Source organism: Amblyraja radiata, unplaced genomic scaffold (genome assembly GCF_010909765.2).
Source record: "Amblyraja radiata isolate CabotCenter1 unplaced genomic scaffold, sAmbRad1.1.pri scaffold_977_ctg1, whole genome shotgun sequence".
Taxonomy (NCBI): domain Eukaryota; kingdom Metazoa; phylum Chordata; class Chondrichthyes; order Rajiformes; family Rajidae; genus Amblyraja; species Amblyraja radiata.
The window spans coordinates 1-27,029 of NW_022630972.1; the positions used below are offsets into that span (position 1 = coordinate 1).

The following is a 27,029-nucleotide window of genomic DNA, read 5'->3' on the forward strand; positions in this document are numbered from 1 at the left end:
GTAGCTTTTGAAAGATTCAAGCGGGTATCAGACGCTTTCTAAGGGCCGAATCGGCCTGTTCGCCCGGCGCGGCTTAAAATCAAACTGCTCCATCAAGGTGATCGAGGCTCCCTATGTTGAAGCCCCCGTCAGCCGATTTTAAGCCACACCGGGCGATGAAAGGCCTCGCGAACGGGCCGATTCAAGCCCCAGGATTCGGGGCGGACGAAGCTGCTGTTGCTGGAGTTCGGAGTCGGACACCAACCAGGTCAGCTCCCAAAGGTAGACAAAAATGCTGGAGAAACTCAGCGGGTGAGGCAGCATCTATGGAGCGAAGGAATAGGTGATGTTTCGGGTCAAGACCCTTCCTCAGATCGGGTCTGAGGAAGGGTATGAGGAAGGGTCTCGACGCGAAACGCCACCCATTCCTTCGCTCCATAGATGCTGCCTCACACTCTGAGTTTCTCCAGCATTTTTGCCTACCTCCGATTTTCCCAGCATCTGCAGTTCTTTCTTAAACAGGTCAGCTCCCGATGTTACCATCCACAGGGCCCACGGCTGAAGCCTCCAAAGCCTCGCGTGTGTGTGTGTGTGTGGGCGCATGCAATAGACAATAGGTGCAGGAGTAGGCCATTCGGCCCTTCGATCCAGCACCGCCATTCAATGTGATCAAGCGCGGGGCCAGCAAGGATTTCTGTCCCCCCCATGTTTTGATTGAGATTTCCGCCCCTGAAGGGCCTGTTCCTGTGCTGTACTGTCCCTTGATCTAATTTCCATGAGTTCTATCAACACTCTGACCCTCTTCCCTTTGTCCCTTTAGTAGGTGAGAAGGAGGAGGAGGTCCTATCACAGGTTGTCCACCTGACAAAGACGAGACGCTTCTTTATACCAAGAGCACCTTTCCGAATCCAGGTAGGTGTGAGATTATCGTGTTGCGATTATTATACTGTGTGGTTGGATGCAGGGTGGGGTAGGAGGTGGTGAGGTTGCCTGGTTAATCAGCCACACAGGTCCACCACCGATTTTCCGGCACCCTTGGTTCCAGGGCCTTGCCAGATTATCCGTGTTGCCAAACCAACAGAGGTCCTGGCGGAATCCAACGGTACCAGAACGTCCCACCTGGGCCACCGGTGAGCCGTGATAGCGGCCCGCAAACTCCTTCCTCGGGAGTCGGCTATGGGAACGGATTTGCCGGCTCCAGCCGGGTCGGAGTTCCAGAGCCCCGGCCACAGGGGGGCAAATCCCACCCGCCGATCGGCCACGGAAGTCCCGATGAGGTCCAGATCGACCGCCTGACCCGGACTAGCCACCACATTTGCGGGGGGGGGGGACTTCCAGGGGGAATTTCAAGTGCACTCTCATAATTTTGTCTGGGTTAAAGGAGTTGCCAGAACACCAGTTGCCGGAGAATGGGTGGTGGACCTGTACATTCCCTGGAGCCTAGTTCCTCATTGAACCTGGCAGAAAAGTGAAAGGCCTGGATAGAGTGGATGTGGAGAGGATGTTTCAACTGGTGGGAGAGTCTAGGACCAGAGGGCACAGCCTCAGAATTAAAGGACATTCTTTTAGGAAGGAGATGAGGAGGAATTTCTTCAATCAGAGGGTGGTGAATCTTTGGAATTCTTTGCCACAGAAGGCTGTGGAGGCCACAAGTCAGTGGATATTTTTAAGGCAGAGATAGATAGATTCTTGATTAGTGCGGGTGTCAGGGGTTATGGGGAGAAGGCAGGAGAATGGGGTTAGGAGGGAGAGATAGATCAGCCATGATTGAATGGTGTGGACGATGGGGCGAATGGCCTAATTCTGCTCTTATCACTGATGAACTAATGAACATAATAACATAATAAACACTAGCCTCCTTCAACCCAGGAGTGTTCCTGGTGAATGAGGCCGAGCTTTCCAGTCAGCCTCCTAGGCCCGGCTTACATCTGCGTCATTCCCTGCAGCCGGGGCTCTGGAACCCCAGCCTGGCCGGAGTTGGCAGATCTGCTCCCAAAGCCCTGACCTCCAAGGCCGACTTTGCGGGTCGGTATCTCGTGTATGATCGGAGCAGAATTAGGCCATTCGGCCCATTAAGTCTACTCCGCCATTCAATCATGGCTGATCTAACTCTCCCTCCTAATCCCATTCTCCTGCCTTCTCCCCACAACCCCTGACACCCGTACTAATCAAGAATCTGTCTATCTCTGCCTTGAAAATATCCATTGACTTGACCTCCACGGCCTTCTGTGGCAGTGAATTCCACAGATTCACCACCCTCTTTGGTTGAAGATCGACCTTCAACTTCGATCTTAGGCCGGCACGGTGGCGCAACGGTAGAGTTGATGCCTCACGGCACCAGAGACCCGGGTTCGATCCTGACTACGGGTGCTGTCTGTACGGAGTTTGTACGTTCTCCCCGTGACCTGCGTGGGTTTTCTTCGAGATCTTCGGTTTCCTCCCACACTCCAAGGACGTGCAGGTATTTGGGCTAATTGGCTTTGGTGTAAATGTAAATTGTCCCTCGTGTGTGTCGGGTAGTGTTAGTGTGTGTGGATCGCTGGTCGGCGTGGTCTCGGTGGGCCTTAAGGGCCTGTTTCCACGCTGTATCTCAAAACTAAACTAAACTAAACTTTGCAATACCATGGGTCTATGTTACAGGCAATGGTTACCCACCCAGATGGCACACCTGTTCCCAAGGCACCCATCAAGGTCTCGATACTTATCTCCGAGAAGGTGTCCATAGAGAAATCTAAACAAGGATTTACGGACGAACTTGGCGAGATGAGCATTTCCTTCGTTGTTCCAGAAGATGCCAGAGAGATGTATGTAACGGTGAGTGTGGTTCCAAGGAGAAGACTTGTATGGTCAAAGGTGGACAAAAATGCTGGAGAAACTCTATGTGAGGCAACATCTATGGAGCGAAGGAAATAGGCGACGTTTCGGGTCCAGACACTTCTTCAGACTGATGTGAGGGTGGGGGGAGAGGAAGAAAGGAAGAGGTGGAGCCAGTGGGCTGAGGGAGAGCTGAGAAGGGGAGGAGAAAGCAAGGACTACCTGAAATTGGATAAGTCAATGTTCATACTGCTGAGGTGCAAACTGCCCAAGTGAGATATGAGGTGCTGCTCCTCCAATTTACGGTGGTCCTCACTCTGGCCATGGAGGAGGCCCAGGACAGAAAGGTCGGATTCGGAATGGGAGGGGGAGTTGAAGTGCTGAGCCACCGGGAGATCAGGTTGGTTATTGTGAACCGAGCGGAGGTGTTGGGTGAAGCGATCGCCAAGCCTACGCTTGGTCTCACCGATGTAGAGCAGCTAACACCTGGAGCAGCGGATGCAATAGATGAGGTTGGAGGAGGTGCAGTATGGCCAGACAAGTCTTGAATGAATGAAGCATTCACTCACTCATTCACTCACTCATTCTTTCATTCACACATTTATTCATTCATTCATTCAAGACTTTAGTTTAGCTTAGACATACAGCGCGGAAACAGGCCCTTCGGCCCACCGGGTCCATGCCGACCAGCGATCCCCGCACACTAGCACGACCCTACACACTCACTAGGGACAATGTTTACATTTATACCAAGCCAATTAACCTACAAACCTGTATGTCTTTGGAGTGTGGGAGGAAACCGAAGATCTCGGAGAAAACCCACGCAGGTCACAGGGAGAACGTGCAAACTCCGTACAGACAGCACCCGTAGTCAGGATTGAACCTGGGTCCCTAGCGCTGTGAGGCAGCAACTCTACCGCTGCGCCACCGTGCCACCCTTGTTTGATCTAAAGATTGATCTCACAAAGGTGTATTGATCTTATAGGAGGTTTCACACCAGTAGGGTCTGAAGAAGGGTCTTGACCCAAAACGTCACCCATTCCTTCTCTCCAGTGATGTTGCTTGTCCTGCTGAGTTACTCCAGCATTTTGTGCTTATATTTGGTTTAAACCAGCATCTGCGGTTCCTTCCTACGCAGTGGAAACATTTAGTTTAGTTCAGACCTACTGCGTTGAAACAGGCCCTTCGGCCCATCAAGTCCGCGCCGACCAACGCACACCTGTGCACTAATACTCTCGTACACACTGGGGATAATTTACTGAGGCCGAAAAACCTACAAACCCGCACGTCTTTGGAGTGATCTATTCTACATTTTCCTTGAACTTCCTCCCCTTTGATCTCTCGTTTTCACACCTTACCCTTCCATATCTCTCGCTTCCCTCTCCCCGTGACTCTCACTCTGAAGAAAAGGGTCTCTACCAGAAACGTCGCTCATTCCTTCTCACCAGAGATTCGTTTAGTTTTTACAATCGATACAGCGTGGAAACAGGCCCTTCGGTTCACCGACTCTGCACTGACCAGCGATCCCCGCACACTAACACTATCCTACACACACTAGGGTCAATTTTATATATATACCAAGCCAATTAACGGACAAACCTGGAGTGCGGGAGGAAACCGAAGATCTCGGAGAAAACCCACGCAGGTCACGGGGAGAGCGTGCAAGCTCCGTACAGACAGCACCCGTAGTCGGGATCGAACCTGGGTCTCCGGCGCTGCAAGCGCTGCAAGGCAGCGACTCTACCGCTGCGCCACCGTGGGTCACGCTAGCGTTTTGCGTTTATTTTTGCCGTAAACCAGCATCTGCTGTTCCTTCCTGCACACATTATCGTTAGCATAAAATCGTTTGCCTCCTCTATCTGCACAGGCCAGTGTCAACGACACCCGTGGCAATGAAGTGAAGAGTGAGATCGCCATCAAGGCCCATCAGAGTAACCAGCTCTACATGCATATCGATGTGCCCAATGTCCTACTGTACGCTGGAGACATCATTAACGTCACACTGACAGATCTGGGCCCGACTAACAGCAGCTCAGTCGAACATTATTACTACATGGTGAGTTATTGAAGACATTGTCAAAGTCAAAGTCAATTTTATTCGTCACATGCACCCGAAGGTGCAGTGAAATGAATTTGCCAGCAGCGATACACTTAAAAAGAACACACAATACACAATAAGATTTAACACAAACATCCACCACAGCATTCTTCACTGTGGTGGAAGGCAGAAAGTTCAGCCAGTCCTCCTCCTTTGTTGACCCGTGGTCGGGGCCAAGAATCCTCCATAGTCGCCGCTACGAACGGCCCGATGTACAGGTCCTCTCGTCGGGATGATTCACACTCCGACGTCGGGACGGGCAAACACACTCCGTGGTTTGGAATGCCCGAATCGGCATTTTCTTACCGGAGACTCATTGGGAGCTCATCGGGAAGGCTGGCTCCGTCCCGGGGGTGGAGTTGGATTCACGGGAGGTTGGTCTTGGAGGGGAGGATGCTCCTCAAACTGCGGAGCATCCCGGACAATAACAGCTCACCCCCTCCGTGACGCACTGGTCAACCCGAGGAGCACCTTCAGCAACAGACAGGTTCCACCAAGATGCAGCACAGAACGCCACAGTAGATCCTTCTTCCCTGTGGCTATCAAACTGTACAACTCCTCCCCCCTTCTGTCGTGGGGTAGACTGAGACTGACTCCCCCCCCCCTCCCCCTCCCCCAATCTTTGCACATCTCCAATCCTATCCACTCGTCACTATAATTTCATGTTTCATGTATTTTGTGGTTTATGACTGTTGGCAGATCAATTTCCCTCCTGGGATCAATAAAGTTCTATCGTATCGTATCGTTTAGTTTAGTTCAGTTTAATTTATTGTCACACGTACCGAGGTACAGTGAAAAGCTTTTGTTGCGTGCTAACCAGTCAGCGGAAAGACAATACATGATTACAGTCGAGCCGTCCACAGTGTACAGATACAGGATAAGGGAATAACGTTTAGTGCAAGGTAAAGCCAGTAAAGTCCGATCAAAGATAGTCTGAGGGACTCCAATGAGGTAGATGGTAGTTCAGCACTGCTCTCTGGTTGGGGTAGGATGGTTCAGTTGCCTGATAACAGCTGGGAAGAAACTGTCCCTGAATCTGGTGGTGTGCGTTTTCACACTTCAGTTTAGAGATACAGCACGGAAACAGGCCCTTCGGCCCACCGAGTCTGCACCAACCAGCGATCCACGCACACTAACACTATCCTACACACTAGGGACAATTTACATTTATACCAAGCCAATTAATATGCAAACTTGTACGTCTTTGGAGTGTGAGAGGAAACCGGAGCACCCGGAGAAAACCCACGCAGGTCATAGGCATTTGAAAATGGATAGGGAAAGTTTAGAGTGATATCGTCCAAACGCGGGCAGGTGGGACTGGTGTAGATGGGGTATCTTGGTTGACATCGGCAAGTTGGGCCGAAGGGTCGGTTTGCACGCTGCATCTCTAAACTAATTTAAGTTGAGAGGGGAAAGGTTTAATAGGAACCCTGGGGGCAACTTTCTCACACAAAGGGGTGGTAGGTGTATGGAACAAGCTGCGAGGGGAGCTACGCAGTTGAGGCTGATGTGAAGACATTTAGACATGGATAGGAAAGGTTTTGTCCATCTGCAGTTGTACAGAGCCCTGGTGAGACCACACCTGGAGTATTGTGTACAGTTTTGGTCTCCAAATTTGGGGAAGGACATTCTTGCTATTGAGGGAGTGCAGCGTAGGTTCACAAGGTTAATTCCCGGGATGGCGGGACTGTCATATGATGAAAGAATGGATCGACTGGGCTTGTATTCACTGGAATTTAGAAGGATGAGAGGGCATCTTATAGAAACATATAAAATTCTTGAGGGATTGGACAGGCTAAATGCAGGAAAAATGTTCCCGATGTTGGGGGAGTCCAGAACCAAGGGTCACAGTCTAAGAATAAGGGGTCGGCCATTTAGGACTGAAATGAGTAAAAACATTTTCACCCAGAGAGTTGCAGCATATGTTCACCAGGTTAATTCCCAGGATGACAGGACTGTTATATGTTGATAGAATGGAGCGGCTGGGCTTGTACACTCTGGAATTTAGAAGGATGAGAGGGCATCTTATTGAAACATATAAGATTATTAAGGATTTGGACATGCTGGAGGCAGGAAACATGTTCCCGATGTTGGGAGAGTCGAGAACCACAGTTTAAGAATAAGGGGTAAGCCATTTAGAACGGAGATGAGGAAATACTTTTTCACCCAGAGAGTTGTGGGTGTGGAATTCTCTGCCACAGAGGGCAGTGGAGGCCAATTCTCTGGATGCTTTCAAGAGAGAGTTAGATAGAGCTTTTAAAGATAGCGGAGTCAGGGGATATGGGGAGAAGGCAGGAACGGGGTACTGATTGTGGATGATCAGCCATGATCACATTGAATGGCGGTGCTGGCTCGAAGGGCCGAATGGCCTCTACTGCTGCACCTATTGTCTATTGTCTACATGGGCCAAATACAGGCAGGCGGGATTAGTGTAAATGTGGTATCTTGATTACATGGGCATGATTGGCTGAAGGGCCTGTTTCCATGTTGTATGAATCTATTAGTTGACATCATGTTCGGCATGGACATTGTGGGCCGAAGGGCCTGTCATAGTCATGGAGTAATGCAGTGTGGAAACATACCCTTCGGCCCAATTTGTCAACATGCTCCATCTACACTAGTCCCACCTCCCTGCGCTTGGTCCATATCCCTCCAAACCTGTCCTATCCATGTACCTGTCTGTTTCTTAAACGTTGGGATAGTCCCAGCCTCAACTACCTCCTCTGGCAGCTCGTTCCATACACCCACCACCCTCTGTGCAGAAAAGAAAGCGTGCGAACAGGGTCCCTGTGCTAACATTCCACGTTCTGAGATGTTCCTTCCGTCTAGATCCTGAGCAAAGGAAAGCTGCTCCACCACGAGAGAATTGAGAGATCGACCCACACGCACGTTCAGGTCAACATCACGCAAGACATGGTCCCGTATTTCCGTATGGTAGCCTATTACGTCACAGACGTCCATGGCCAAAGTCATCTGGTCTCGGACTCAGTGCGGGTGGAGGTCGAGGAGTCCTGTGACCTTCAGGTTTGTGGTGGGTTTCCACATACATTGGGGGGGGGGGGGTCCGTTAATTATCTTGTCCACGGATATCAACGATGCCCAAATCAGTAGGACTTTATGTTGGAAGGAACTGCAGATGCTGGTTTAAACTGCAGATAGACACAAAAAGCCAGAGTCGTCTTCTTCCTGCGAATGAAACATAAACCAAAGGAATAGTTAGATCTCAAGCCGGGTGTTGAGCAGCCAGGTTGTTGTCTCTGTTGGCGTCAATGTCTGTCAGGCCCTGACACAGCTCCATTTGGTGGGTGGTAGAGCGAGCACCCAGAGATGACATGGTTGGCTGTCTGTTGTTCTGCTCCGCATTCACAGGCTGGGCTCTGGCGGAGGGAGCCCCCATCTCTACATTTCTGTGTGTACAGTTTTGGTCCCCTAATTTGAGGAAGGACATTCTTGCTATTGAGGGAGTGCAGCGTGGGTTTACAAGGTTAATTCCCGGGATGGCGGGACTGTCATATGCTGAGAGAATGGAGCAGCTGGGCTTGTACACTCTGGAGTTTAGAAGGATGAGAGGAGATCTCATTGAAACATATAAGATTGTTAAGGGTTTGGACACGCTAGAGGCAGGAAACATGTTCCCAATGTTGAGGGAGTCCAGAACCAGAGGCCACACACAGTTTAAGAATAAGGAGTAAGCCATTTAGAACGGAGACGAGGAAACACCTTTTCTCACAGAGAGTGGTGAGTCTGTGGAATTCTATGCCTCGGAGGGCGGTGGAGGCAGGTTCTCTGGATGCTTTCAAGATGAAGGGGATGAATATTCTGCAGCGTGACTTGAGAGACTTGAGAGAGCTCGGAAAAATGCTGAAAAGCAGGACCTCCAGGGTTGTTATCTCCGGTTTGCTTCCAGTTCCTCGTGCGGGCGAGAGCAGGAACAGGGAGATACGGGACCTGAACGTGTTGCTGGGGAACTGGTGCAGGGGGCAGGGATTTAGATTCTTAGATCACTGGGATCTGTTTTGGAGTAAGGGGGAATTGTACAAAAGGGACGGATTGCATCTTAACAGGTGTGGGACCGGAACCAGGGGCCACTCGCCTAATGAAGGCATAAGGGCCTGTTTCCGCGCTGTATCTCTAAACTAAAAGATGCTGCCTGTCCCGCTGAGTTACTCCAGCTTTTAGTGTCCATCTTCAATAAATGGACACTGGAGAAACTCAGCGGGTGCAGCAGCATCTATGGGGCGAAGGAAATAGGCGACGTTTCGGGCCGAACCCCTTCTTCAGACTGATAGGGGGTGGGGGGGAGGGGGAGAAGGAAGGAAAAAGGGAGGAGGAGGAGCCCGAGGACGGGGGGGATGGGAGGAGACAGCTCGAGAGTTAAGGAAGGGAGGAGACAGCAAGGGCTAGCAAAACTGGGAGAATTCAACGTTCATGCCATCGGGACGCAAGCAACCCAGGCGGAATATGAGGTGCTGTTCCTCCAATTTCCGGTGTTGCTCACTCTGGCAATGGAGGAGACCCAGGACAGAGAGGTCGGATTGGGAATGGGAGAGGGAGTTGAAGTGCTGAGCCACCGGGAGTTCAGGTAGGTTATTGCGGACTGAGCGGAGGTGTTCGGCGAAACGATCGCCCAACCTCCGCTTAGTCTCCCCGATGTAAATCAGCTGACATCTAGAGCAGCGGATGCAGTAGATGAGGTTGGAGGAGATGCGGGTGAACCTTTGTCGCACCTGGAACGACTGCTTGGGTCCTTGAATGGAGTCGAGGGGGGAGGTGAAGGGATAGGTGTTGCATTTCTTGCGGTTGCAACGGAAAGTGCCCGGGGAGGGGGTGGTACGGGAGGGAAGGGAAGAATTGACAAGGGAGTTGCGGAGGGAGCGGTCTTTGCGGAAGGCAGACATAGGGGGGGATGGGAAGATGTGGCGAGTGGTGGGGTCACGTTGGAGGTGGCGGAAGTGGCGGGGGATTATGTGTTGTATTTGCCGGCTGGTGTGGTGAAAGGTGAGGACTAGGGGGGCTCTGCCCTTGTTGCGAGTGCGGGGATGGGGAGAGAGAGCAGTGTTGCGGGGTATGGATGAGACCCTGGTGCGAGCCTCATCTATGGTGGCGGAGGGGAATCCCCGTTCCCTGAAGAACGAGGACATTTCCGATGCCCTGGTGTGGACATAGGAACCCTTCAATAGAAGGGTGGTTGGTTTGTGCGACGGTCTGGGTTGCCGCGGGAGACTATGTTGGAATAAGGGAGTCGGGGCTGGTGCTGGTGAATCAGGGGGAGTTGGATGCTGTTGTTGGAGACCTGTCGACCCTTTGCAGATGCAGATTATGCCCAACCTGGTGATGGAAGATAGCCGGAGCTACCTGCTCCTGAATATCTTCACCCACCGCTCAGCGGATGTCCACGTGCAGGCGGTGGACAACAAACTGGCCAAAGCTCACGTAGACCTGGGGATCTACGAGCAGGTGAGAAGGTCATAAGGTCATGAGTAGAATTAGGCCATTTGGCCTTTCTGGTCTAATCCGCCATTCAATCATGTCTGATCCATCTCTCCCTCCTAACCCCATTCTCTTGCCTTCTCCCCATAACCCCTGACACCCGCACTCACTGGAGTTTAGAAGAATGAGTGGGGGACCTCATTGAAACATACGGAATAGTGAAAGGCCTGGATAGAGTGGATGTGGAGAGGATGTTTCCACTAGTGGGAGAGTCTAGGACCAGAGGCCATGGCCACAGAATTAAAGGGCGTCTGCCTTCCTATGTCTGCCTTCCGCAAAGACCGCTCCCTCCGCAACTCCCTTGTCAATTCTTCCCTTCCCTCCCGCACCACCCCCTCCCCGGGCACTTTCCGGTGCAACCGCAAGCAATGCAACACCTGTCCCTTCACCTCCCCCCTCGAATCCATTCAAGGACCCAAGCAGTCGTTCCAGGTGCGACAAAGGTTCACCTGCATCTCCTCCAACCTCATCTACTGCATCCGCTGCTCTAGATCAATCTGTCTTAAAAATATCCATTGTCTTGGCCTCCACAGCCTTCGGTGGGAATGAATTCCACAGATTCACCACCCTCTGACTAAAGAAATTCCTCCTCATCTCCTTCCTAAAAGTACGTCCTTTAATTCTGTGGCCATGGCCTCTAGTCCTAGACTCTCCCACTAGTGGAAACATCCTCTCCACATCCACTCTATCCAGGCCTTTCACTATTCCGTATGTTTCAATGAGGTCCCCCACTCATTCTTCTAAACTCCAGCGAGTACAGGCCCAGTGCCGACAAATGCTCATCATATGTTAACACACTCATCCTTGTAAACCTCCTCTGGACCCTCTCCAGAGCCAGCACATCCTTCCTCAGATATGGTGCCCAAAACTGCTCACAATATTCCAAATGTGGCCTGACCAGCGCCTTATAGAGCCTCAGCATTACATCCCTGTTTTTGTATACAAGCCCTCTTGAAATAAATCCTAGCATTGAGTTTGCTTTCTTTACTGCCGATTCGAATTGCAGATTAACTTTTGGGGAATCCTGCACCAGCATTCCCAAATCCCTTTGCACCTCCGATTTCTGGATTCTCTCCCCATTTAGGAAATAGTCTACGCCTTTATTCCGACAACCAAAATGCATGAGTCTGCACTTCGCCACATTATATTCCATCTGCCACTTCTCTGCCCACTCTCCCAACCTGTCCAAGTCCTTCTGCAGAGACCATGGGACAATGTCCAAATGATGGTCAAGTTTCCATTGGCAACTCCACCGGGATGGTACTGTAAGGCAGTAACTGTGCCTCTGCGCCATCGGGCCCCCCCCCCCCCCCCCGTATCTCTAACTCCATCTACGCCACATCTGCGCCCAGGATGAGGTGTTTCAAACCAGGGCATCGGAGATGTCCTCATTCTTTAGTGAATGGGGGTTCCCCTCTTCAGCTATAGATGAGGCTCTCACCAGGGTCTCCTCTATACCCCGTAGCTCTGCTCTCACTCCCCATCCCCCCACTCGTAACAAGGACAGAGTCCCCCTTGTCCTCACCTTCCACCCCACCAGCCGTCACATACAACAGATAATCCTCCGACATTTTCGCCACCTCCAACGTGATCCCACCACAGGCCACATCTTCCCATCTCCTCCCCTGTCGGCTTTCCGCAGAGACCGCTCCCTCCGTAACGCCCTGATCAATTTGTCCCTTCCCACCCAAACCACCCCCTCCCCTGGTACTTTCCCTTGCAACCGCAGGAAATGCTACACTTGTCGCTTTACCTCCCCCCTTGACTCCATCCAAGGACCCAAGCAGTCTTTCCAGGTGAGGCAGAGGTTCACCTGCATCTCCTCCAACCTCATCTGTTGCATCCGCTGCTCTAGGTGTCAGCTGCTCTACATCGGTGAGACCAGGCGTAGGCTTGGCGATCGCTTCACCCAACACCTCCGCTCGGTTCACAATAACCAACCTGATCTCCCGGTGGCTCAGCACTACAGCTTCCCCTCCCATTCCGAATCCGACCTTTCTGTCTTGGGCCTCCTCCATGGCCAAAGTGAGTCCCACCGCAAATTGGAGGAGCAGCACCTCATATTTTGCTTGGGCAGTTTGCACCCCAGCGGTATGAACATTGACTTCTCCAATTTCAGGTAGTCCTTGCTTTCTCCCTCCTTCCCCTCCCCTTCCCAGCTCTCCCACAGCCCACTGTCTCCTCCCCTTCCTTTCTTTTCCCCCCACCCCCACATCAGTCTGAAGAAGGGTCTTGACCCGAAACGTCACCTATTCCTTCGCTCCATAGATGCTGCCTCACCCGCTGAGTTTCTCCAGCATTTTTATCTACCTTGTACCTCTACCTCTCAAAATTAAAGGGCGCTCTTTTAGTAAAGGCGAGGGGAACTTCTTTAGTCAGAGGGTAGTTGATCTGTGGTAATCACTGCCAGAGGGAAAGTCAATGGATATTTTTAAGGCAGAGATAGCCAAATTATCGATTAGAATGGGCGTCAAGTGTTATGGGCAAAATAGGGTTAGGAGGCAGAGATCAGCCATGATTGAATGGCGGAGTGGACTCAATGGCCGAATGGCCTAATTGTACTACCTGTACTATAACTTGTGAACTTGTACACACTGTGGAAAATTTACAGCGGCCAATTAACTTTACTTTAGAGATATAGCTCAAAAACAGGCCCTTCGGCCCACCAAGTCAACCAGCCTACCAACCTTTCATTTTCAATTTTAAACGCTATCTGAATCAAGAGATATGGGGAGAAGGCAGGAACAGGGTACTGATTGGGGATGATCAGCCATGATCATATTGAATCGGCTTGAAGGGCCGAATGGCCTACTCCTGCACCTATTTTCCATATTTCTACGATCCCCATGTGCACTAGCACTATCCTGCACACACGAGGGACAATTTGAAGAAGTCTCGATGGCCCGAATGTAGTGTTGCCAACTGTCCCGTATTAGCCGGGACATCCCGTATATTGGGCTAAATTGGGTTGTCCCGTACGGGACCGCCCTTGTCCCGTATTTGACCGCTACTACTCGGGTCGAGGGGACTGTCTGGTCGTCCGGCCCCGCCTCACCCGTCCCGACGTAGTGCAGCCCATGGAGTGCAGCAGCAGCAGCAGCACCAGCTCCTCGCCCGTGGCCCCGTCGGTCGGTCGGCAGCCCGGCCCAGCTGTCCGACCTTCGGACCTTCGCTTACCGCCGACACCACCACCACCCCTCCTTCTCGTGGCCGATCATCGGTTCATGAGTTGGACGGGAGCGCCGGACTTTGCGCGCGGCCCCCGGGCCAAAACTCCTCAGCTGGCCCGCCGGCTGGGCTTTGTGTGCAGTCCAGCACCCGGGGCCAACTCATCATTCACCCAGCCACGGCCCAGTCGGTCAGCGAATTGCCGTGGGGAATTAGTCCCGTATTTTGACCTTTTGTCCATTATTTGGGAGCGAGAAAGTTGGCAACCCTAGCCGAGTGGTAACTCTACTCTGGTAACGTGAACTTGCGAACTTGCCAAAAGCCTGGCGAGTGAGGGGAAGCCAGAGCAGCTGAAGGGGGGAAATCCCCAGCAGTTACAGATTCCTGGTGTCTGTTCGACGCCCGTTTCTTCTGACTCTTGCAGGCTTTTTACCGGAAGGACCTTTATGATTTTGGCATCTCTTACGGAGGAGGCCGGAACGCCGCGGCAGTGTTCGAGGATGCGGGACTGCGTTACCTCTCCGATCTGTTGCCCCTGTCGGAACTGAGCGGTGAGTAGGGGGAAACGCAACGGGAAACGGCGGAGAGAGTGTGAGCAGGTGAACGATAAAGGATAGGAAAAAATATAGGAACGGCGTTGTCAAGCTTGGAAGGGTTCAGAGAAGATTTACGAGGATGTTTCGTTTAGTTTAGTGATACAGCGCGGAAACAGGCCCTTCGGCCCATCGGGTCCGCTCCGATCCCCAGCGATCCCCGCACATTAACACTATCCTACACACGCCGGGGACAATTTTTACATTTACCAAGCCAGTTAACCTACAAGCCTGCACGTCTTTGGAGTGTGGGAGGAAACCGAAGATCTCGGAGAAAACCCCACGCAGGTCACGGGGAGAATGTGCAAACTCCGCACAGACAGCACCCGTAATCGGGATCGAAACCGGGTCTCCGGCGCTGCATTCGCTGCAAGGCAGCAACTCTACCGCTGCACCACCATGACATAAAAAATATAGGAAAAGTATAGGGTGATTTCACGAAAGGTCACTGGATCATAGATCCTCGCCCACGTGGACGCAAAATTTAACTGGGGTACAAGCGTCACTTCCAGTACATGTTATTGATGCTGAAAACGCGAACTTTCACACCCGTTAAAAACCGCGAAAACGGCCCGTTTTTGAGCTGTAAATTACTGTGCCAGTCGGAGTGACCGTGAGGCACAATTATCTTACTTTACAGTCCAGAAGATAAAGAAAAACGAAGGTAAAGACAAGAGGGAGCTGAAGGGGCAACAACAGCGGAAGTGGTTTAGCAAACATTGGCCGTGGAGATATAAAGATCGAAAATATCGGGAATTATCGCGTTTGCTCGCTGCATTTCATCAAAAGTAAGGCATTATTGACTTTTTATCTTTATTAATGTGTTATATAAAATGTTTTAAAAGTGAAAAATCCATCATTAAAATTGCAAAATCGCCCATGGTTCTCAGGTGGGGTTTAACATGCAAAATGAAAACGCTTCTGAAGCTACATTTACCATTTAAATAATCGTAAACCATAAATTCGTTTTGAAATGAATTTTACTCAGATGCAAGCTAAGGAATGGGATAATTGTCAGCTGTTATTTGGATAATAATAATAAAATGTCCTGATTTTGTCCAATTAACAGCTGACAATTATCCCATTCCTTAGCTTGCATCTGAGTAAAATTCATTTCAAAACGCATTTATGGTTTACGATTATTTAAATGGTAAAAGTAGCTTCAGAAGCGTTTTCATTTTGCATGTTAAACCCCACCTGAGAACCATGGAAGTTTTTGCAATTTTAATGATGGATTTTTCACTTTTAAAACTTTTTATATAACAAATTAATAAAGATAAAACATAATGCCTTACTTTTGATGAAATGCAGCGAGCAAACGTGATAATTCCCGATATTTTCGATCTTTATATCTCGACGGCGAATGTCCGCTAACCACTTCCGCTGTTGTTGCCCCTTCAGCTCCCTCTTGTCTTTACCTTCGTTTTTCTTTATCTTCTGGACTGTAAAGTAAGATAATTGTGCCTCGCGGTCACCCCGACTGGCACAGTAATTTACAGCTCAAAAACGGGCCGTTTTCGCGGTTTTTAACAGGTTTGAAAGTTCACGTTTCCAGCATCAATAACATGTACCGGAAGTGACGTTTGTACCCCAGTTAAATTTTGCGTCCACGTGGGTGAGGATCTATGATCCAGTGACCTTTCGTGAAATCACCCTATTGTCAAGCTTGAAAGGGTGCAGAGAAGCTTTACGAGGATGTTGCCAGGACTAGAGGGTGTGAGCTACAGGGAGAGGTTGGGTAGGCTGGGTCTCTATTCCTTGGAGCGCAGGAGGATGAGGGGAGATCTTATAGAGGTGTACAAAATAATGAGAGGAATAGATCGGGTAGATGCACAGAGTCTCTTGCCCAGAGTAGGGGAATCGAGGACCAGAGGACATAGGTTCAAGGTGAAGGGGAAAAGATTTAATAGGAATCTGAGGGGTACCTTTTTCACACAAAAGGTGGTGGGTGTATGGAACGAGCTGCCAGAGGAGGTAATTGAGGCTGGGACTATCCCAACGTTTAAGAGACAGTTAGACAGGTACGTGGATAGGACAGGTTTGGAGGGATATGGACCAAGCGCAGGCAGGTGGGACTAGTGTGCTGGGATATTGTTGGCTGGTGTGGGCAAGTTGGGCTGAATGGCCTGTTGACACGCTGTGTCACTCTATGACTCTAAAGGACTGAAACATGGAAGCTCATTACCTGGATGGTGAGAGAGTGCAGAGAGTATGTTTCCACTAGTGGGAGAGTCCAGAACCAGGGGTCACAGTTTAAGAATAAGGGGTAAGCCATTTAGAACGGAGATGAGGAAACACTTTTTCACCCAGAGAGTTGTGAATCTGTGGAATTTTCGGTGCGGTGGAGGCGGGTTCTCTGGATGCTTTCAAGAGAGAGCTAGATAGGGCTCTTAAAGATAGCGGAGTCAGGGGATATGGGGAGAAGGCAGGAACTGATTGTGGATGATCAGCCATGATCACATTGAATGGCGATGCTGGCTCGATGGGCCGAATGGCCTACTTCTGCACCTATGGTCCATTGTGAATGTGGGGAATTCATTGCCACAGAAGGCTGTGGTGTCCAGATCATTGGGTATTTTTAAGGCAGAGATAGATAGATTCTTGAGTTTATGAATAATTCGGGTGTCTGAGGTTATCTGCCCGTAACCCCTGACACCCGCACTAATCACGAATCTATAAATCTCTGTTTTAAAACTATCCACCGACTTGGCCTCCACAGCCTTCTTTGGCAATGGATTCCACAGATTCACCACTGGACTTTCATTCCATCAAGTGAGGGGAGCATTTCTCTCAGGAGAGGGGCGGCTCAGACACAAAAAGCTGGAGTAACTCAGCGGGACAGGCAGCATCTCTGGAGAGAAGGATTGGGTGACATTTCGGTCGAGACACTTCTTCAGACTGAGAGTCAGGGGAGAGGGAAACGAGGGATTTTGATGATGATGTAGAGAGATACAGAACAATGAATGAGAGATCATACATCATTGTCTATATCTCTCATCTCCCTCTCCCCTGACTGATGAAGGGTCTCGACCAGAAACATCACCCAATCAGTCAATGAATCAATCAACTTTATTTGTAGAGCACGTTTAAAAACAACTCACGTTGACCAAAGTGCTGTACATCAGTGCAGGTACTAATGTACTACATACAATGTTACACAGACCTAACAATACAGACCCCATAAGCTGTTTACAGCGCTCCCTCAGAGAGCCTCAAAAACGCTAGGGAGTAGAAATAGGTTTTGAGCCTCGACTGAAAGGAGTCGATGGAGGGGGCTGTTCTGATGAGGAGAGGGATGCTGTTCCACAGTCTAGGTGCTGCAACCGCAAAAGTACAGTCACCCCTGAGCTTAAACCTGGACCACGGGATAGTCAGTCGCCCCAAGTCGGCCGACCTGAGGGACCTGGAGGTAGAATGGTGGGTTAGAAGATTTTTGATGTATTTCTTGTCTCCAGAGATGCTGCCTGTCCCGCTGAGTTACTCCAGCACTTTGTGTCTATCCCTGGAAGGTTGGATTGAGGTTGAACACTGCTACATTCGGTTTAAACCAGCCGATCCCCATACACCAGCTCGAGTTCTGCAGTCCTGACACTGCTAACTTCGATCTAAACAGCAGTTCCTTCCGACACGGTGGTCGATCTGCTGCCTTTCATCGCCAGACCAGCAATCCCCTATCCTACACACACTAGGGACAATTGACAATTTACAGAAGCCAATTAACCTGCAAACCAGCACAACTTTGGAGTGTGGGAGGAAACCGGAGCACCCGGAGAAAACCCACGCTGGTCACGGGGAGAACGTACGGACAGCGCCCGTGGTCGGGATGGAACCCGGGTCTCTGGGGCTGTGAGGCAGCAACTCTACCGCTGCGCCACCGTGCTGGGCCTGTTGCCCAGGTGATGGGACTAATTATTGATATGCCTCTCTCTCTCGAGCTGGACCTTGTTAGATAGAAACATAGAAATTAGGTGCAGGAGTAGGCCATTCGGCCCTTCGAGCCTGCACCGCCATTCAATATGATCATGGCTGATCATCCAACTCAGTATCCCGTACCTGCCTTCTCTCCATACCCTCTGATCCCCTTAGCCACAAGGGCCACATCTAACTCCCTCTTAAATATAGCCAATGAACTGGCCTCGACTACCCTCTGTGGCAGGGAGTTCCAGAGATTCACCACTCTCTGTGTGAAAAAAGTTCTTCTCATCTCGGTTTTAAAGGATTTCCCCCTTATCCTTAAGCTGTGACCCCTTGTCCTGGACTTCCCCAACATCGGGAGCAATCTTCCTGCGTCTAGCCTGTCCAACCCCTTAAGAATTTTGTAAGTTTCTATAAGATCCCCTCTCAATCTCCTAAATTCTAGAGAGTATAAACCAAGTCTATCCAGTCTTTCTACGTAAGACAGTCCTGACATCCCAGGAATCAGTCTGGTGAACCTTCTCTGCACTCCCTCTATGGCAATAATGTCCTTCCTCAGATTTGGATGTTAAACCCCTCCATCCCTCTGCCCCTTATGTGAGACGGCCACGATAAACACACTGATTGATCAGTTCAGTTTTGTTTATTGTCACGTATACCGAGGTACAGTGAAAAGCTTTTGTTGCATGCTAAACCAGTCATCGGAAAGACAATACATGATTACAATCGAGCCGTCCACAGTGTACAGATACATGATAAGGGAATAACTTTTAGTGCAAGGTAAAGCCAGCAAAGTCTGATCTAGGATAGTCCGAGGGTCACCAATGAGGTAGATAGTAGTTCAGGACTGCTCTCTGGTTGTGGTAGGATGGTTCAGTTGCCTGATAACAGCTGGGAAGAAACTGTCCCTGAATCTGGAGGTGTGCGTTTTCACACTTCTGTACCTCTTGCCCGATGGGAGAGGGGAGAAGAGGGAGTGGCCGGGGTGAGACTGGTCCTTAATGATGCTGCTGGCCTTGCCGAGGCAGCGTGAGGTGTAGATGGAGTCGATGGAAGGGAGGTTGGTTTGTGAGATGGTCTGGGCTGCTGGCCTTGCCGAGGCAGCGTGAGGTGTAGATGGGGTCGACGGAAGGGAGGTTGGTTTGCGTCCACAACTCTCTGCCATTTCTTGCGGCATGGAAGATGTGGGAAGTTATGGGTTTGGGAAACAGATTCAAAGGATGTTGAGGGGGTCGTGTTGCAGCTGTATAAGAGGCCACATTTAGAGTGTCGTGTTCAGTTCAGGTGTCGATGGAGTCAGTGGAAGGGAGGTTGTTTCATCATTTGATTATTTGCAGAGGTGACGTCTGTTCCGTGGCACAGAAGTCAGCTGCAGACATCGAGATATGGTGAGACATGATCAATTTATTCAACATGGAACACATTGTGATCATGATTGTGAGCAAGTGATTGTGCGAGTGATTGTGCGAGTGATTATGAGCGGGTGATTGTGAGCAGGTGATTGTGAGCGGGTGATTGTGAGCGGGTGATTGTGTGTGTAATTGAGTGAATATGAATGTGATCATGGGTGCTACTGTGATAGTGATGGAATGGGTGTGAGTAATTGTGAGTGAGTGAGTGCGAGTGAGTAATGGTGAGTGAGTGATTGAATGAATGCGAGTGTGAGAGTGAGTGCTAGTGTGATAGAGTGATGAAATGGGTGTGTGATTGTGATCATGAGTGTGAGTGAGTGATTGTGGTCGTGGTCACGAGTGTGACAGGGATTGAATGAGTGTGAGTGAGTGATTGTGATCACGATTGTGAGTGTGAGCGGGTGATAGCGATTGTGGTCACGAGTGTGAACGTGATTGAATGATTGTAAGCCATTGTGAGTGAGTGAAAGTGAGTGATTGTGATCACGATTGTGAGTGAGTGTGAATAGGTGATTGTGATCATGATTGTGAGTGAGTGTGAATAAGTGATTGTGATCATGATTGTGAGTGAGTGTGAATAAGTGATTGTGAGCATGATTGTGAGTGAGTGTGAGTGGGTGATTGCGATCGTGATCATGGGTGTGAAAGTGATTGTGATCGGATAATTGTAAATGAGAGTGAGTGATTGTGAGAGAGTGAGTGTGAGCGAGGGATAGTGAGAGTGAGTGATGATTTGACTGCCTTAACAATGAAGTCGAGATAACACACACAAGGTTGAATAAACCTTGGGTGAGGATAGACATAAAATGCTGGAGCATCTCTGGAGAGAAGGAATAGGTGATGTTTCATGTCGAGACCCATCTGCAGTCAACCTGAAACGTCACCCATTCCTTGTCTCCAGTGATGCTGCCTGTCCTGCTGAGTTAATCCAGCATTTTGCTTCTGTCTATGGTGTAAATCGGCTTCTGCAGTTCCTTCCTCCACATCTGTAATAAATTGTTGCTGAAAGTCCTGTTGCTTTCCCCTTGTCTTTCCCCTTCCTTGTGTAGATCTGGAGGTGCAGCACCCTTTTCCTACCGTACAGCCCTTGTACAGGAAGTCCTGGATGTGGGAAATACAGAACACCACGGGGACAAAGACGTTTCGGTATGAGAGCGGGGATACTGGCCTTGTGTGATCAGGGCTACACCTCAAAACTGAGGATAAGGGTCCAGCTTAAGATTCAGGTTGCCAACTTCCTCACTCCCAAATAAGGGACAAATTCCCCACGGCAATTCGTTGACCGACTGGGCCTTGGCTGGGTGAATGATGAGTTGGCCCCGGGTGCTGGACTGCACACAAAGCCCAGCCGGCGGGCCAGCTGAGGAGTTTTGGCCCGGGCAAAGTCCGATGATCGGCCACGAGAAGGAGGGGTGGTGGTGGTGTCGGCGGTCAGCGAAGGTCCGAAGGTCGGACAGCTGGCCGGGCTGCCGACCGAAAGGGCCACGGGCGAGGCGTTGCTGCTGCTGCTGCTGCACTCCATGGGCTGCACTACGTCGGGACGGGTGAGGTGGGGCCGGACGACCAGACAGTCCCCTCAACCCGAGTAGTAGCGGTCAAATACGGGACAAGGGCGGTCCCGTACGGGACAAACCAATTTAGCCCAATATACGGGATGTCCCGGCTAATACGGGACAGTCGGCAACTCAAGTTACGGTGTCACACAGATAGGATGGCAGGTCGAAAGTGGCAGAAGCAAGGAACTGCAGATAGACACAAAATGCTGGAGTAACTCAGCGGGACGGGCAGGGCAGCATCTCTGGAGAGAAGGAATGGGCGACGTTTCAGGTGGAGACCCTTCTTCAGACTGAGAGTCAGGGAAGAGGGAAACGAGAGATATAGACGGTGATGTAGAGAGATAAAGAACAATGAATGAAAGGTATTCAATAAAGTAACGATGAGAAAGGAAACAGGCCATTGTTAGCTGTGGGCTAGGCTTGAAAATAGGATTAGGTGGAAGAGATCAGCTATGATTGTATGGCAGAGTAGACATGATGGGCCGAATGGCCTAATTCTACTCCTTTAACTTGTGAACTTTTAGTTTTAGAGATACAGCATGGAAACAGGCCCTTCGGCCCACCAGGTCCGAGCCGACCAGCGATCCCCGCACTATCCTACACCCACCCATTTACATTTAACCAAGCCAATTAACCTACAACCCTGTACGTCTTTGGAGTGTGGGAGGAAACCAAATATCTCGGAGAAAACCCACGCAGGTCACGGGGAGAACGTGCAAACACCGTACAGACAGCACCCGTAGTTGGGATCGAACCTGGGTCTCTGGCAGGAACTCTACTGCAGCACCACTGTGCCAACTTAGACGGAGCCCAAAGCTAGAGAAGTTAATTGTGGGCCGAAGGGCCTGATTCCATGCTGTATCTCTAAACCAAACTCAACTAAACTAAACTGAGGTGTTGTATGTTTGGGAAGTCTAACATGAGGAGGACCTATACAGTGCAAGGCAAGGTTCTGTGGAGTGTTATAGAGTCATAGAGTGATATAGCATGGAAACAGGCCCTTCGGCCCAACTTGCCCACACTGGCCCACTAGGGTTGCCAACTGCCCCGTATTAGCCGGGACATCCCGTATATTGGGCTAAATTGGTTTGTCCCGTACGGGACCGCCCTTGTCCCGTATTTGACCGCTACTACTCGGGTCGAGGGGACTGTCTGGTCGTCCGGCCCCGCCTCCCCCGTCCCGACGTAGTGCAGCCCATGGAGCAGCAGCAGCCGGGATCGAACCCGGGTCTCCGGTGCTGCATTCGCTGGAAAGCAGCAACTCTACCGCTGTGCCACCGTGACTGTTGATAAAACAAGTTACAGACAATGAGACTCAACAAGATGACATGTAACCTGGCACAGCAACTTGGGTATGGGAGCGATGGAGACAGAGGGGGTGCAGGGGTTACTTGAAGTTAGAGAAATCATTGTTCATACCTTGAGGTTGCTGAACTCTTGTCGGAGAGAGAGCGGAGGAGCACTTCTTGAAAGTAGACATACCTTGAAGGGTCTCGGCCCAAAACGTCACCCATTCCTTCTCTCCAGAGATGCTGCCTGTCCCGCTGAGTTACTCCAGCTTTTTGTGTCAAATCTTCATTATTCATACCGCTGGGTCATAAGCTGCCCAAGCGAAATATCCAAAGTCCGTACCGACAGCACCCGCAGTCAGGATCGAACCCACGTACCCGGGTCTCTAGCGCTGTGAGGCAGCAACTCTACCGCTGTGCTGCCTAGGGTGAATGCTGTTTACGTTGGCTGCTTTCCCGAGGCAGCGTGAAGTGTAGATGGGTCAATGGAGTGGAGGCTGGCTTAATTTAGTTTAGAGATACAGCACGGAAACAGGCCCTTCGGCCCACCGAGTCCGCACGGACCAGCGATCCCCGAACACTAACACTGTCCTACACCCATTAGGGACAATTGTTACATTTAAACCAAGCCAATTTACCTACAAACCTACACGTCTTTGGAGTGTGGGGGGAAACCGAAGATCTCGGAGAAAACCCACGCAGGTCACGGGGAGGGGGAGAACCTCATTGAAACGTACAAAATAGTGAAAGGCCTGGATAGAGTGGATGTGGAGAGGATGTTTACACTAGTGGGAGTCTAGGACCAGAGGGCACAGCCTCAGAATTAAAGGACGTTCCTTTAGAAAGGGGATGAGGAGGAATTTCTTCAGTCAGAGGGTGGTGAATCAGTGGAATTATTTGGCACAGAAGAGAAAGTCAGTGGATATTTTTAAGGCAGAGATAGATAGATTCTTGATTAGTACGGGTGTCAGGGTTATGGTGAGAAGGTTGGAGAATGGGGTTAGGAGGGAGAGATAGATCAGCCATGATTTAATGGCGGAGTAGACTTTTTAGTTTAGTTTAGTTTCAAGATACAACGCAGAAACAGGCCCTTCGGCCCACTGTGTCCGTGCCGACCAGTGATCCCCGCACACTAACACAATCCTACACACACTAGGGACAATTTTTACATTTACCAAGCCAATTAATCTACAAACCTGTACTTCTTTGGAGTGCGGGAGGAAGCCAAAGATCCTGGAGAAATCCCACTCAGGTCACGGGGAGAGCGTACAAACTCCGTACAGACAGCACCCGTAATCGGGATTGAACCCGGGTCTCTGGCGCTGCAAGCTCTGTAAGGCAGCAACTCTACCGCTGCACCACCGTGACCGCCCGTTTATTTCAACACATCTGGTTTGTGTGCGGTTAGTGCTTCGAGTCGATAAAACATGAACAAACCTTTAAATGTGTCTCTCTTCCTGCAGGTTAACATCAACTATCAGTCCACCAAAAGTGTGGGAGATATCTGCATTTAGTGTTTCCGAAAACAAGGGTAAGAACTCTATGTCTAAACTTTATCATTGATAACGTAGACAATAGACAATAGACAATAGGTGCAGGAGTAGGCCATTCGGCCCTTCGAGCCAGCACCGCCATTCAATGTGATCATGGCTGATCATCCCCAATCAGTACCCCGTTCCTGCCTTCTCCCCATATCCCCTGACTCAACTATCTTTAAGAGCCCTATCTAGCTCTCTCTTGAAAGCATCCAGAGAACCGGCCTCCACCTGAGGCAGAGAATTCCACAGACTCACAACTCTCTGTGAGAACAAGTGTTTCCTTGTCTCCGTTCTAAATGGCTTACCCCTTATTCTTAAACTGTGTGGCCCCTGGTTCTGGACTCCCCCAACATCGGGAACATGTTTCCTGCCTCCAGCGTGTCCAAACCCTTAACAATCTTATATGTTTCAGTAAGATATCCTCTCATCCTTCTAAACTCCAGAGTGTACGAGCCCAGCTGCTCCAATCTCTCAGCATATGACAGTCCCGCCATCCCGGGAATTAACCTGGTAAACCTACGCTGCACTCCCTCAATAGCAAGAATGTCCTTCCTCAAATTAAGGGGACCAAAACTGCACACAATACTCCAGGTGTGGTCTCTCTAGGGCTCTGTACAACCGCAGAAGGACCTCTTTGCTCCTATATTACTCCCAGCAGGGCGGCACAGCGGTAGAGTTGCTGCCTCACAGCGCCACAGATCCAGGTTCCATCCTGACCACAGGTGCTTTCTGCACGGAGTTTGTACGTTCTCCCCGTGACCTGCGTGGGTTTTCTCCGAGAATTTTGGTTTCCTCCCACACTCCAAAGACGTACAGGTTTGTAGGTTAATTGGCTTGGTATAAGTGGAAATTGTCCCTAGTGTGTGTAGGGTAGTGTTAATGTGCGGGGATCGCTGGTTTCACCAGCAATTTTTTTATTTACCTTCGATTTTTCCAGCATCTGCAGTTCTTTCTTAAACATGTCGCTGTGGGAAAATAAGTAACATCTTTCTTCTCCGTTTCTCACCTGGAAAGACTGCTTAGGTCCTTGGATGGCATCAAGGGGGGAGGTAAAGCGACACGTGTAGCATTTCCTGCGGGTGCAAAGGAAAGTACCAGGGGAGGGGGTGGTTTGGGTGGGAATGGATGAACAGACTAGGGAGTTAGGGAGGGAGCGGTCTCTGCGGAAAGCCGACAGGGGAGGAGATGGGAAGATGTGGCCAGTGGTGGGATCCCGTTGGAGGTGGCGAAAATGTTGGATTATTTGTCGTGATTATTATCTGTTATCTCAGAGAAGTGTTGGTAGCTTGTAATCTTAAGGGTTTAGTTTAGTTTAGTTTAGTTTATTGCAACGTGTACCAAGGTGCAGTGAAAAGCTTTTTTGTTGCGTGCTAGCCAGTCAGTGGAAAGACTATACATGATTACAATCAAGCTGCCCACAGTGTACAGATACATGATAAAGGGTTTCTTATTGTCACATGTACCATGGTACAGTGAAATGCTTTGTTTGCGCGCTATCCAAACAGATCAAATAATACCATACATAAATGCAATCAAGTCAAACTCAAGCTCAATAGGTAGAGCAAAGGGCAGGCCAAAGAGCCTGCTTCCACACTGAATCTCTAAACTAAACTAAACTAGACTTGACTAGACTAGAACTAAACACATTTCACTATGGTAGACACAAATTACAGGAGAAACTCAGCGGGACAGGCAGCATCTATGGAGAGAAGCAATAGACGACATTTCGGGTCGAGACCCTTCTTCGGTCTGAAGGAAGGCCTCGACCCGAAATGTCACCTATTTCTGCTCTCCATAGATCCTGACCACAGGTGCTGTCTGCACGGAGTTTGTACGTTCTCCCCGTGACCTGCGTGGGTTTTCTCCAAGAATTTTGGTTTCCTCCCACACTCCAAAGACGTACAGGTTTGTAGGTTAATTGGCTTGGTATAAGTGGACATTGTCCCTAGTGTGTGTAGGGTAGTGTTAATGTGCGGGGATCGCTGGTCACCAGCGGGTTTCACCAGCATTTTTTTGTCTACCTTCGGTTTTTCCAGCATCTGCAGTTCTTTCTTAAACATGTCACTGTGGGAAACTAACTAACATCTTTCTTCTCCGTTTTAAGAATTATGCATTTTCAGACCACTGCTGATGAAGATAAATGAGGACTGAGAAGGTATGAAGTTGACCAGGCATGCGGACAAGGGGAGAATTCTAATGAGGAATTCCATTGAAGACGGAACCCTCTGTATCTGAATGCACGGAACTGCAGTTTCCACCACAAACTGGCTCACGCCAAAACCCTCTTTTTCATCAGCAGTGACAACGCCACCAAGTGGCTTCACAAAAAGCTCAGCGGGACAGGCAGCATCTCTGGAGAGAAGGAATGGGTGATGTTTCGGGACGAGACCCTTCTTCAGACTCTCGAGCCCAATCGCCATAAGTCATAGGAGTATAATTAGGACATTCAGCCCATCATGTCTACTCCGCCATTCAACCATGGCTGATCTATCTCTCCCTCCTAACCCCATTCTCCTGCCTTCTCCCCATAACTCCTGACACCCGCACTAATCAAGAATCTATCTATCTCTGCCTTAAATATATCCACTGACTTGTGGCCTCCACAGCCATCTGTGACAAAGAATTCCACAGATTCACCATCCTCTGACTAAAGAAATTTCTCCTCATCTCATAGAAACATAGAACATAGGTGCAGGAGTAGGCCATTCGGCCCTTCGAGCCTGCACCGCCATTCAATATGATCATGGCTGATCATCCAACTCAGTATCCCGTACCTGCCTTCTCTCCATACCCTCTGATCCCCTTAGCCACAAGGGCCACATCTAACTCCCTCTTAAATATAGCCAATGAACTGGCCTCGACTACCCTCTGTGGCAGAGAGTTCCAGAGATTCACCACTCTCTGTGTGAAAAAAAGTTCTTCTCATCTCGGTTTTAAAGGATTTTCCCCTTATCCTTAAGCTGTGACCCCTTGTCCTGGACTTCCCCAACATCGGGAGCAATCTTCCTGCATCTAGCCTGTCCAACCCCTTAAGAATTTTGTAAGTTTCTATAAGATCCCCTCTCAATCTCCTAAATTCTAGAGAGTATAAACCAAGTCTATCCAGTCTTTCTTCATAAGACAGTCCTGACATCCCAGGAATCAGTCTGGTGAACCTTCTCTGCACTCCTTCCTAAA

The 27,029-nt window shown here is 49.9% G+C and overlaps 1 protein-coding gene across 1 annotated transcript; it reads left to right on the forward strand.

Moving 5' to 3' along the window:
- Positions 1 to 803: 803 nt before the first annotated feature.
- On the forward strand, positions 804 to 26,438 carry LOC116970517 (complement C4-B-like). Its single transcript, XM_033017158.1, has 10 exons — positions 804 to 891; positions 2,620 to 2,793; positions 4,661 to 4,849; positions 7,721 to 7,915; positions 10,202 to 10,348; positions 13,974 to 14,100; positions 19,395 to 19,445; positions 20,519 to 20,615; positions 23,778 to 23,845; positions 25,957 to 26,438. Exons 2-10 carry the CDS (start codon positions 2,623 to 2,625, stop codon positions 26,001 to 26,003), a joined length of 1,092 nt encoding a protein of 363 aa, XP_032873049.1. The 5' UTR covers positions 804 to 891; positions 2,620 to 2,622; the 3' UTR covers positions 26,004 to 26,438.
- Positions 26,439 to 27,029: the final 591 nt, after the last annotated feature.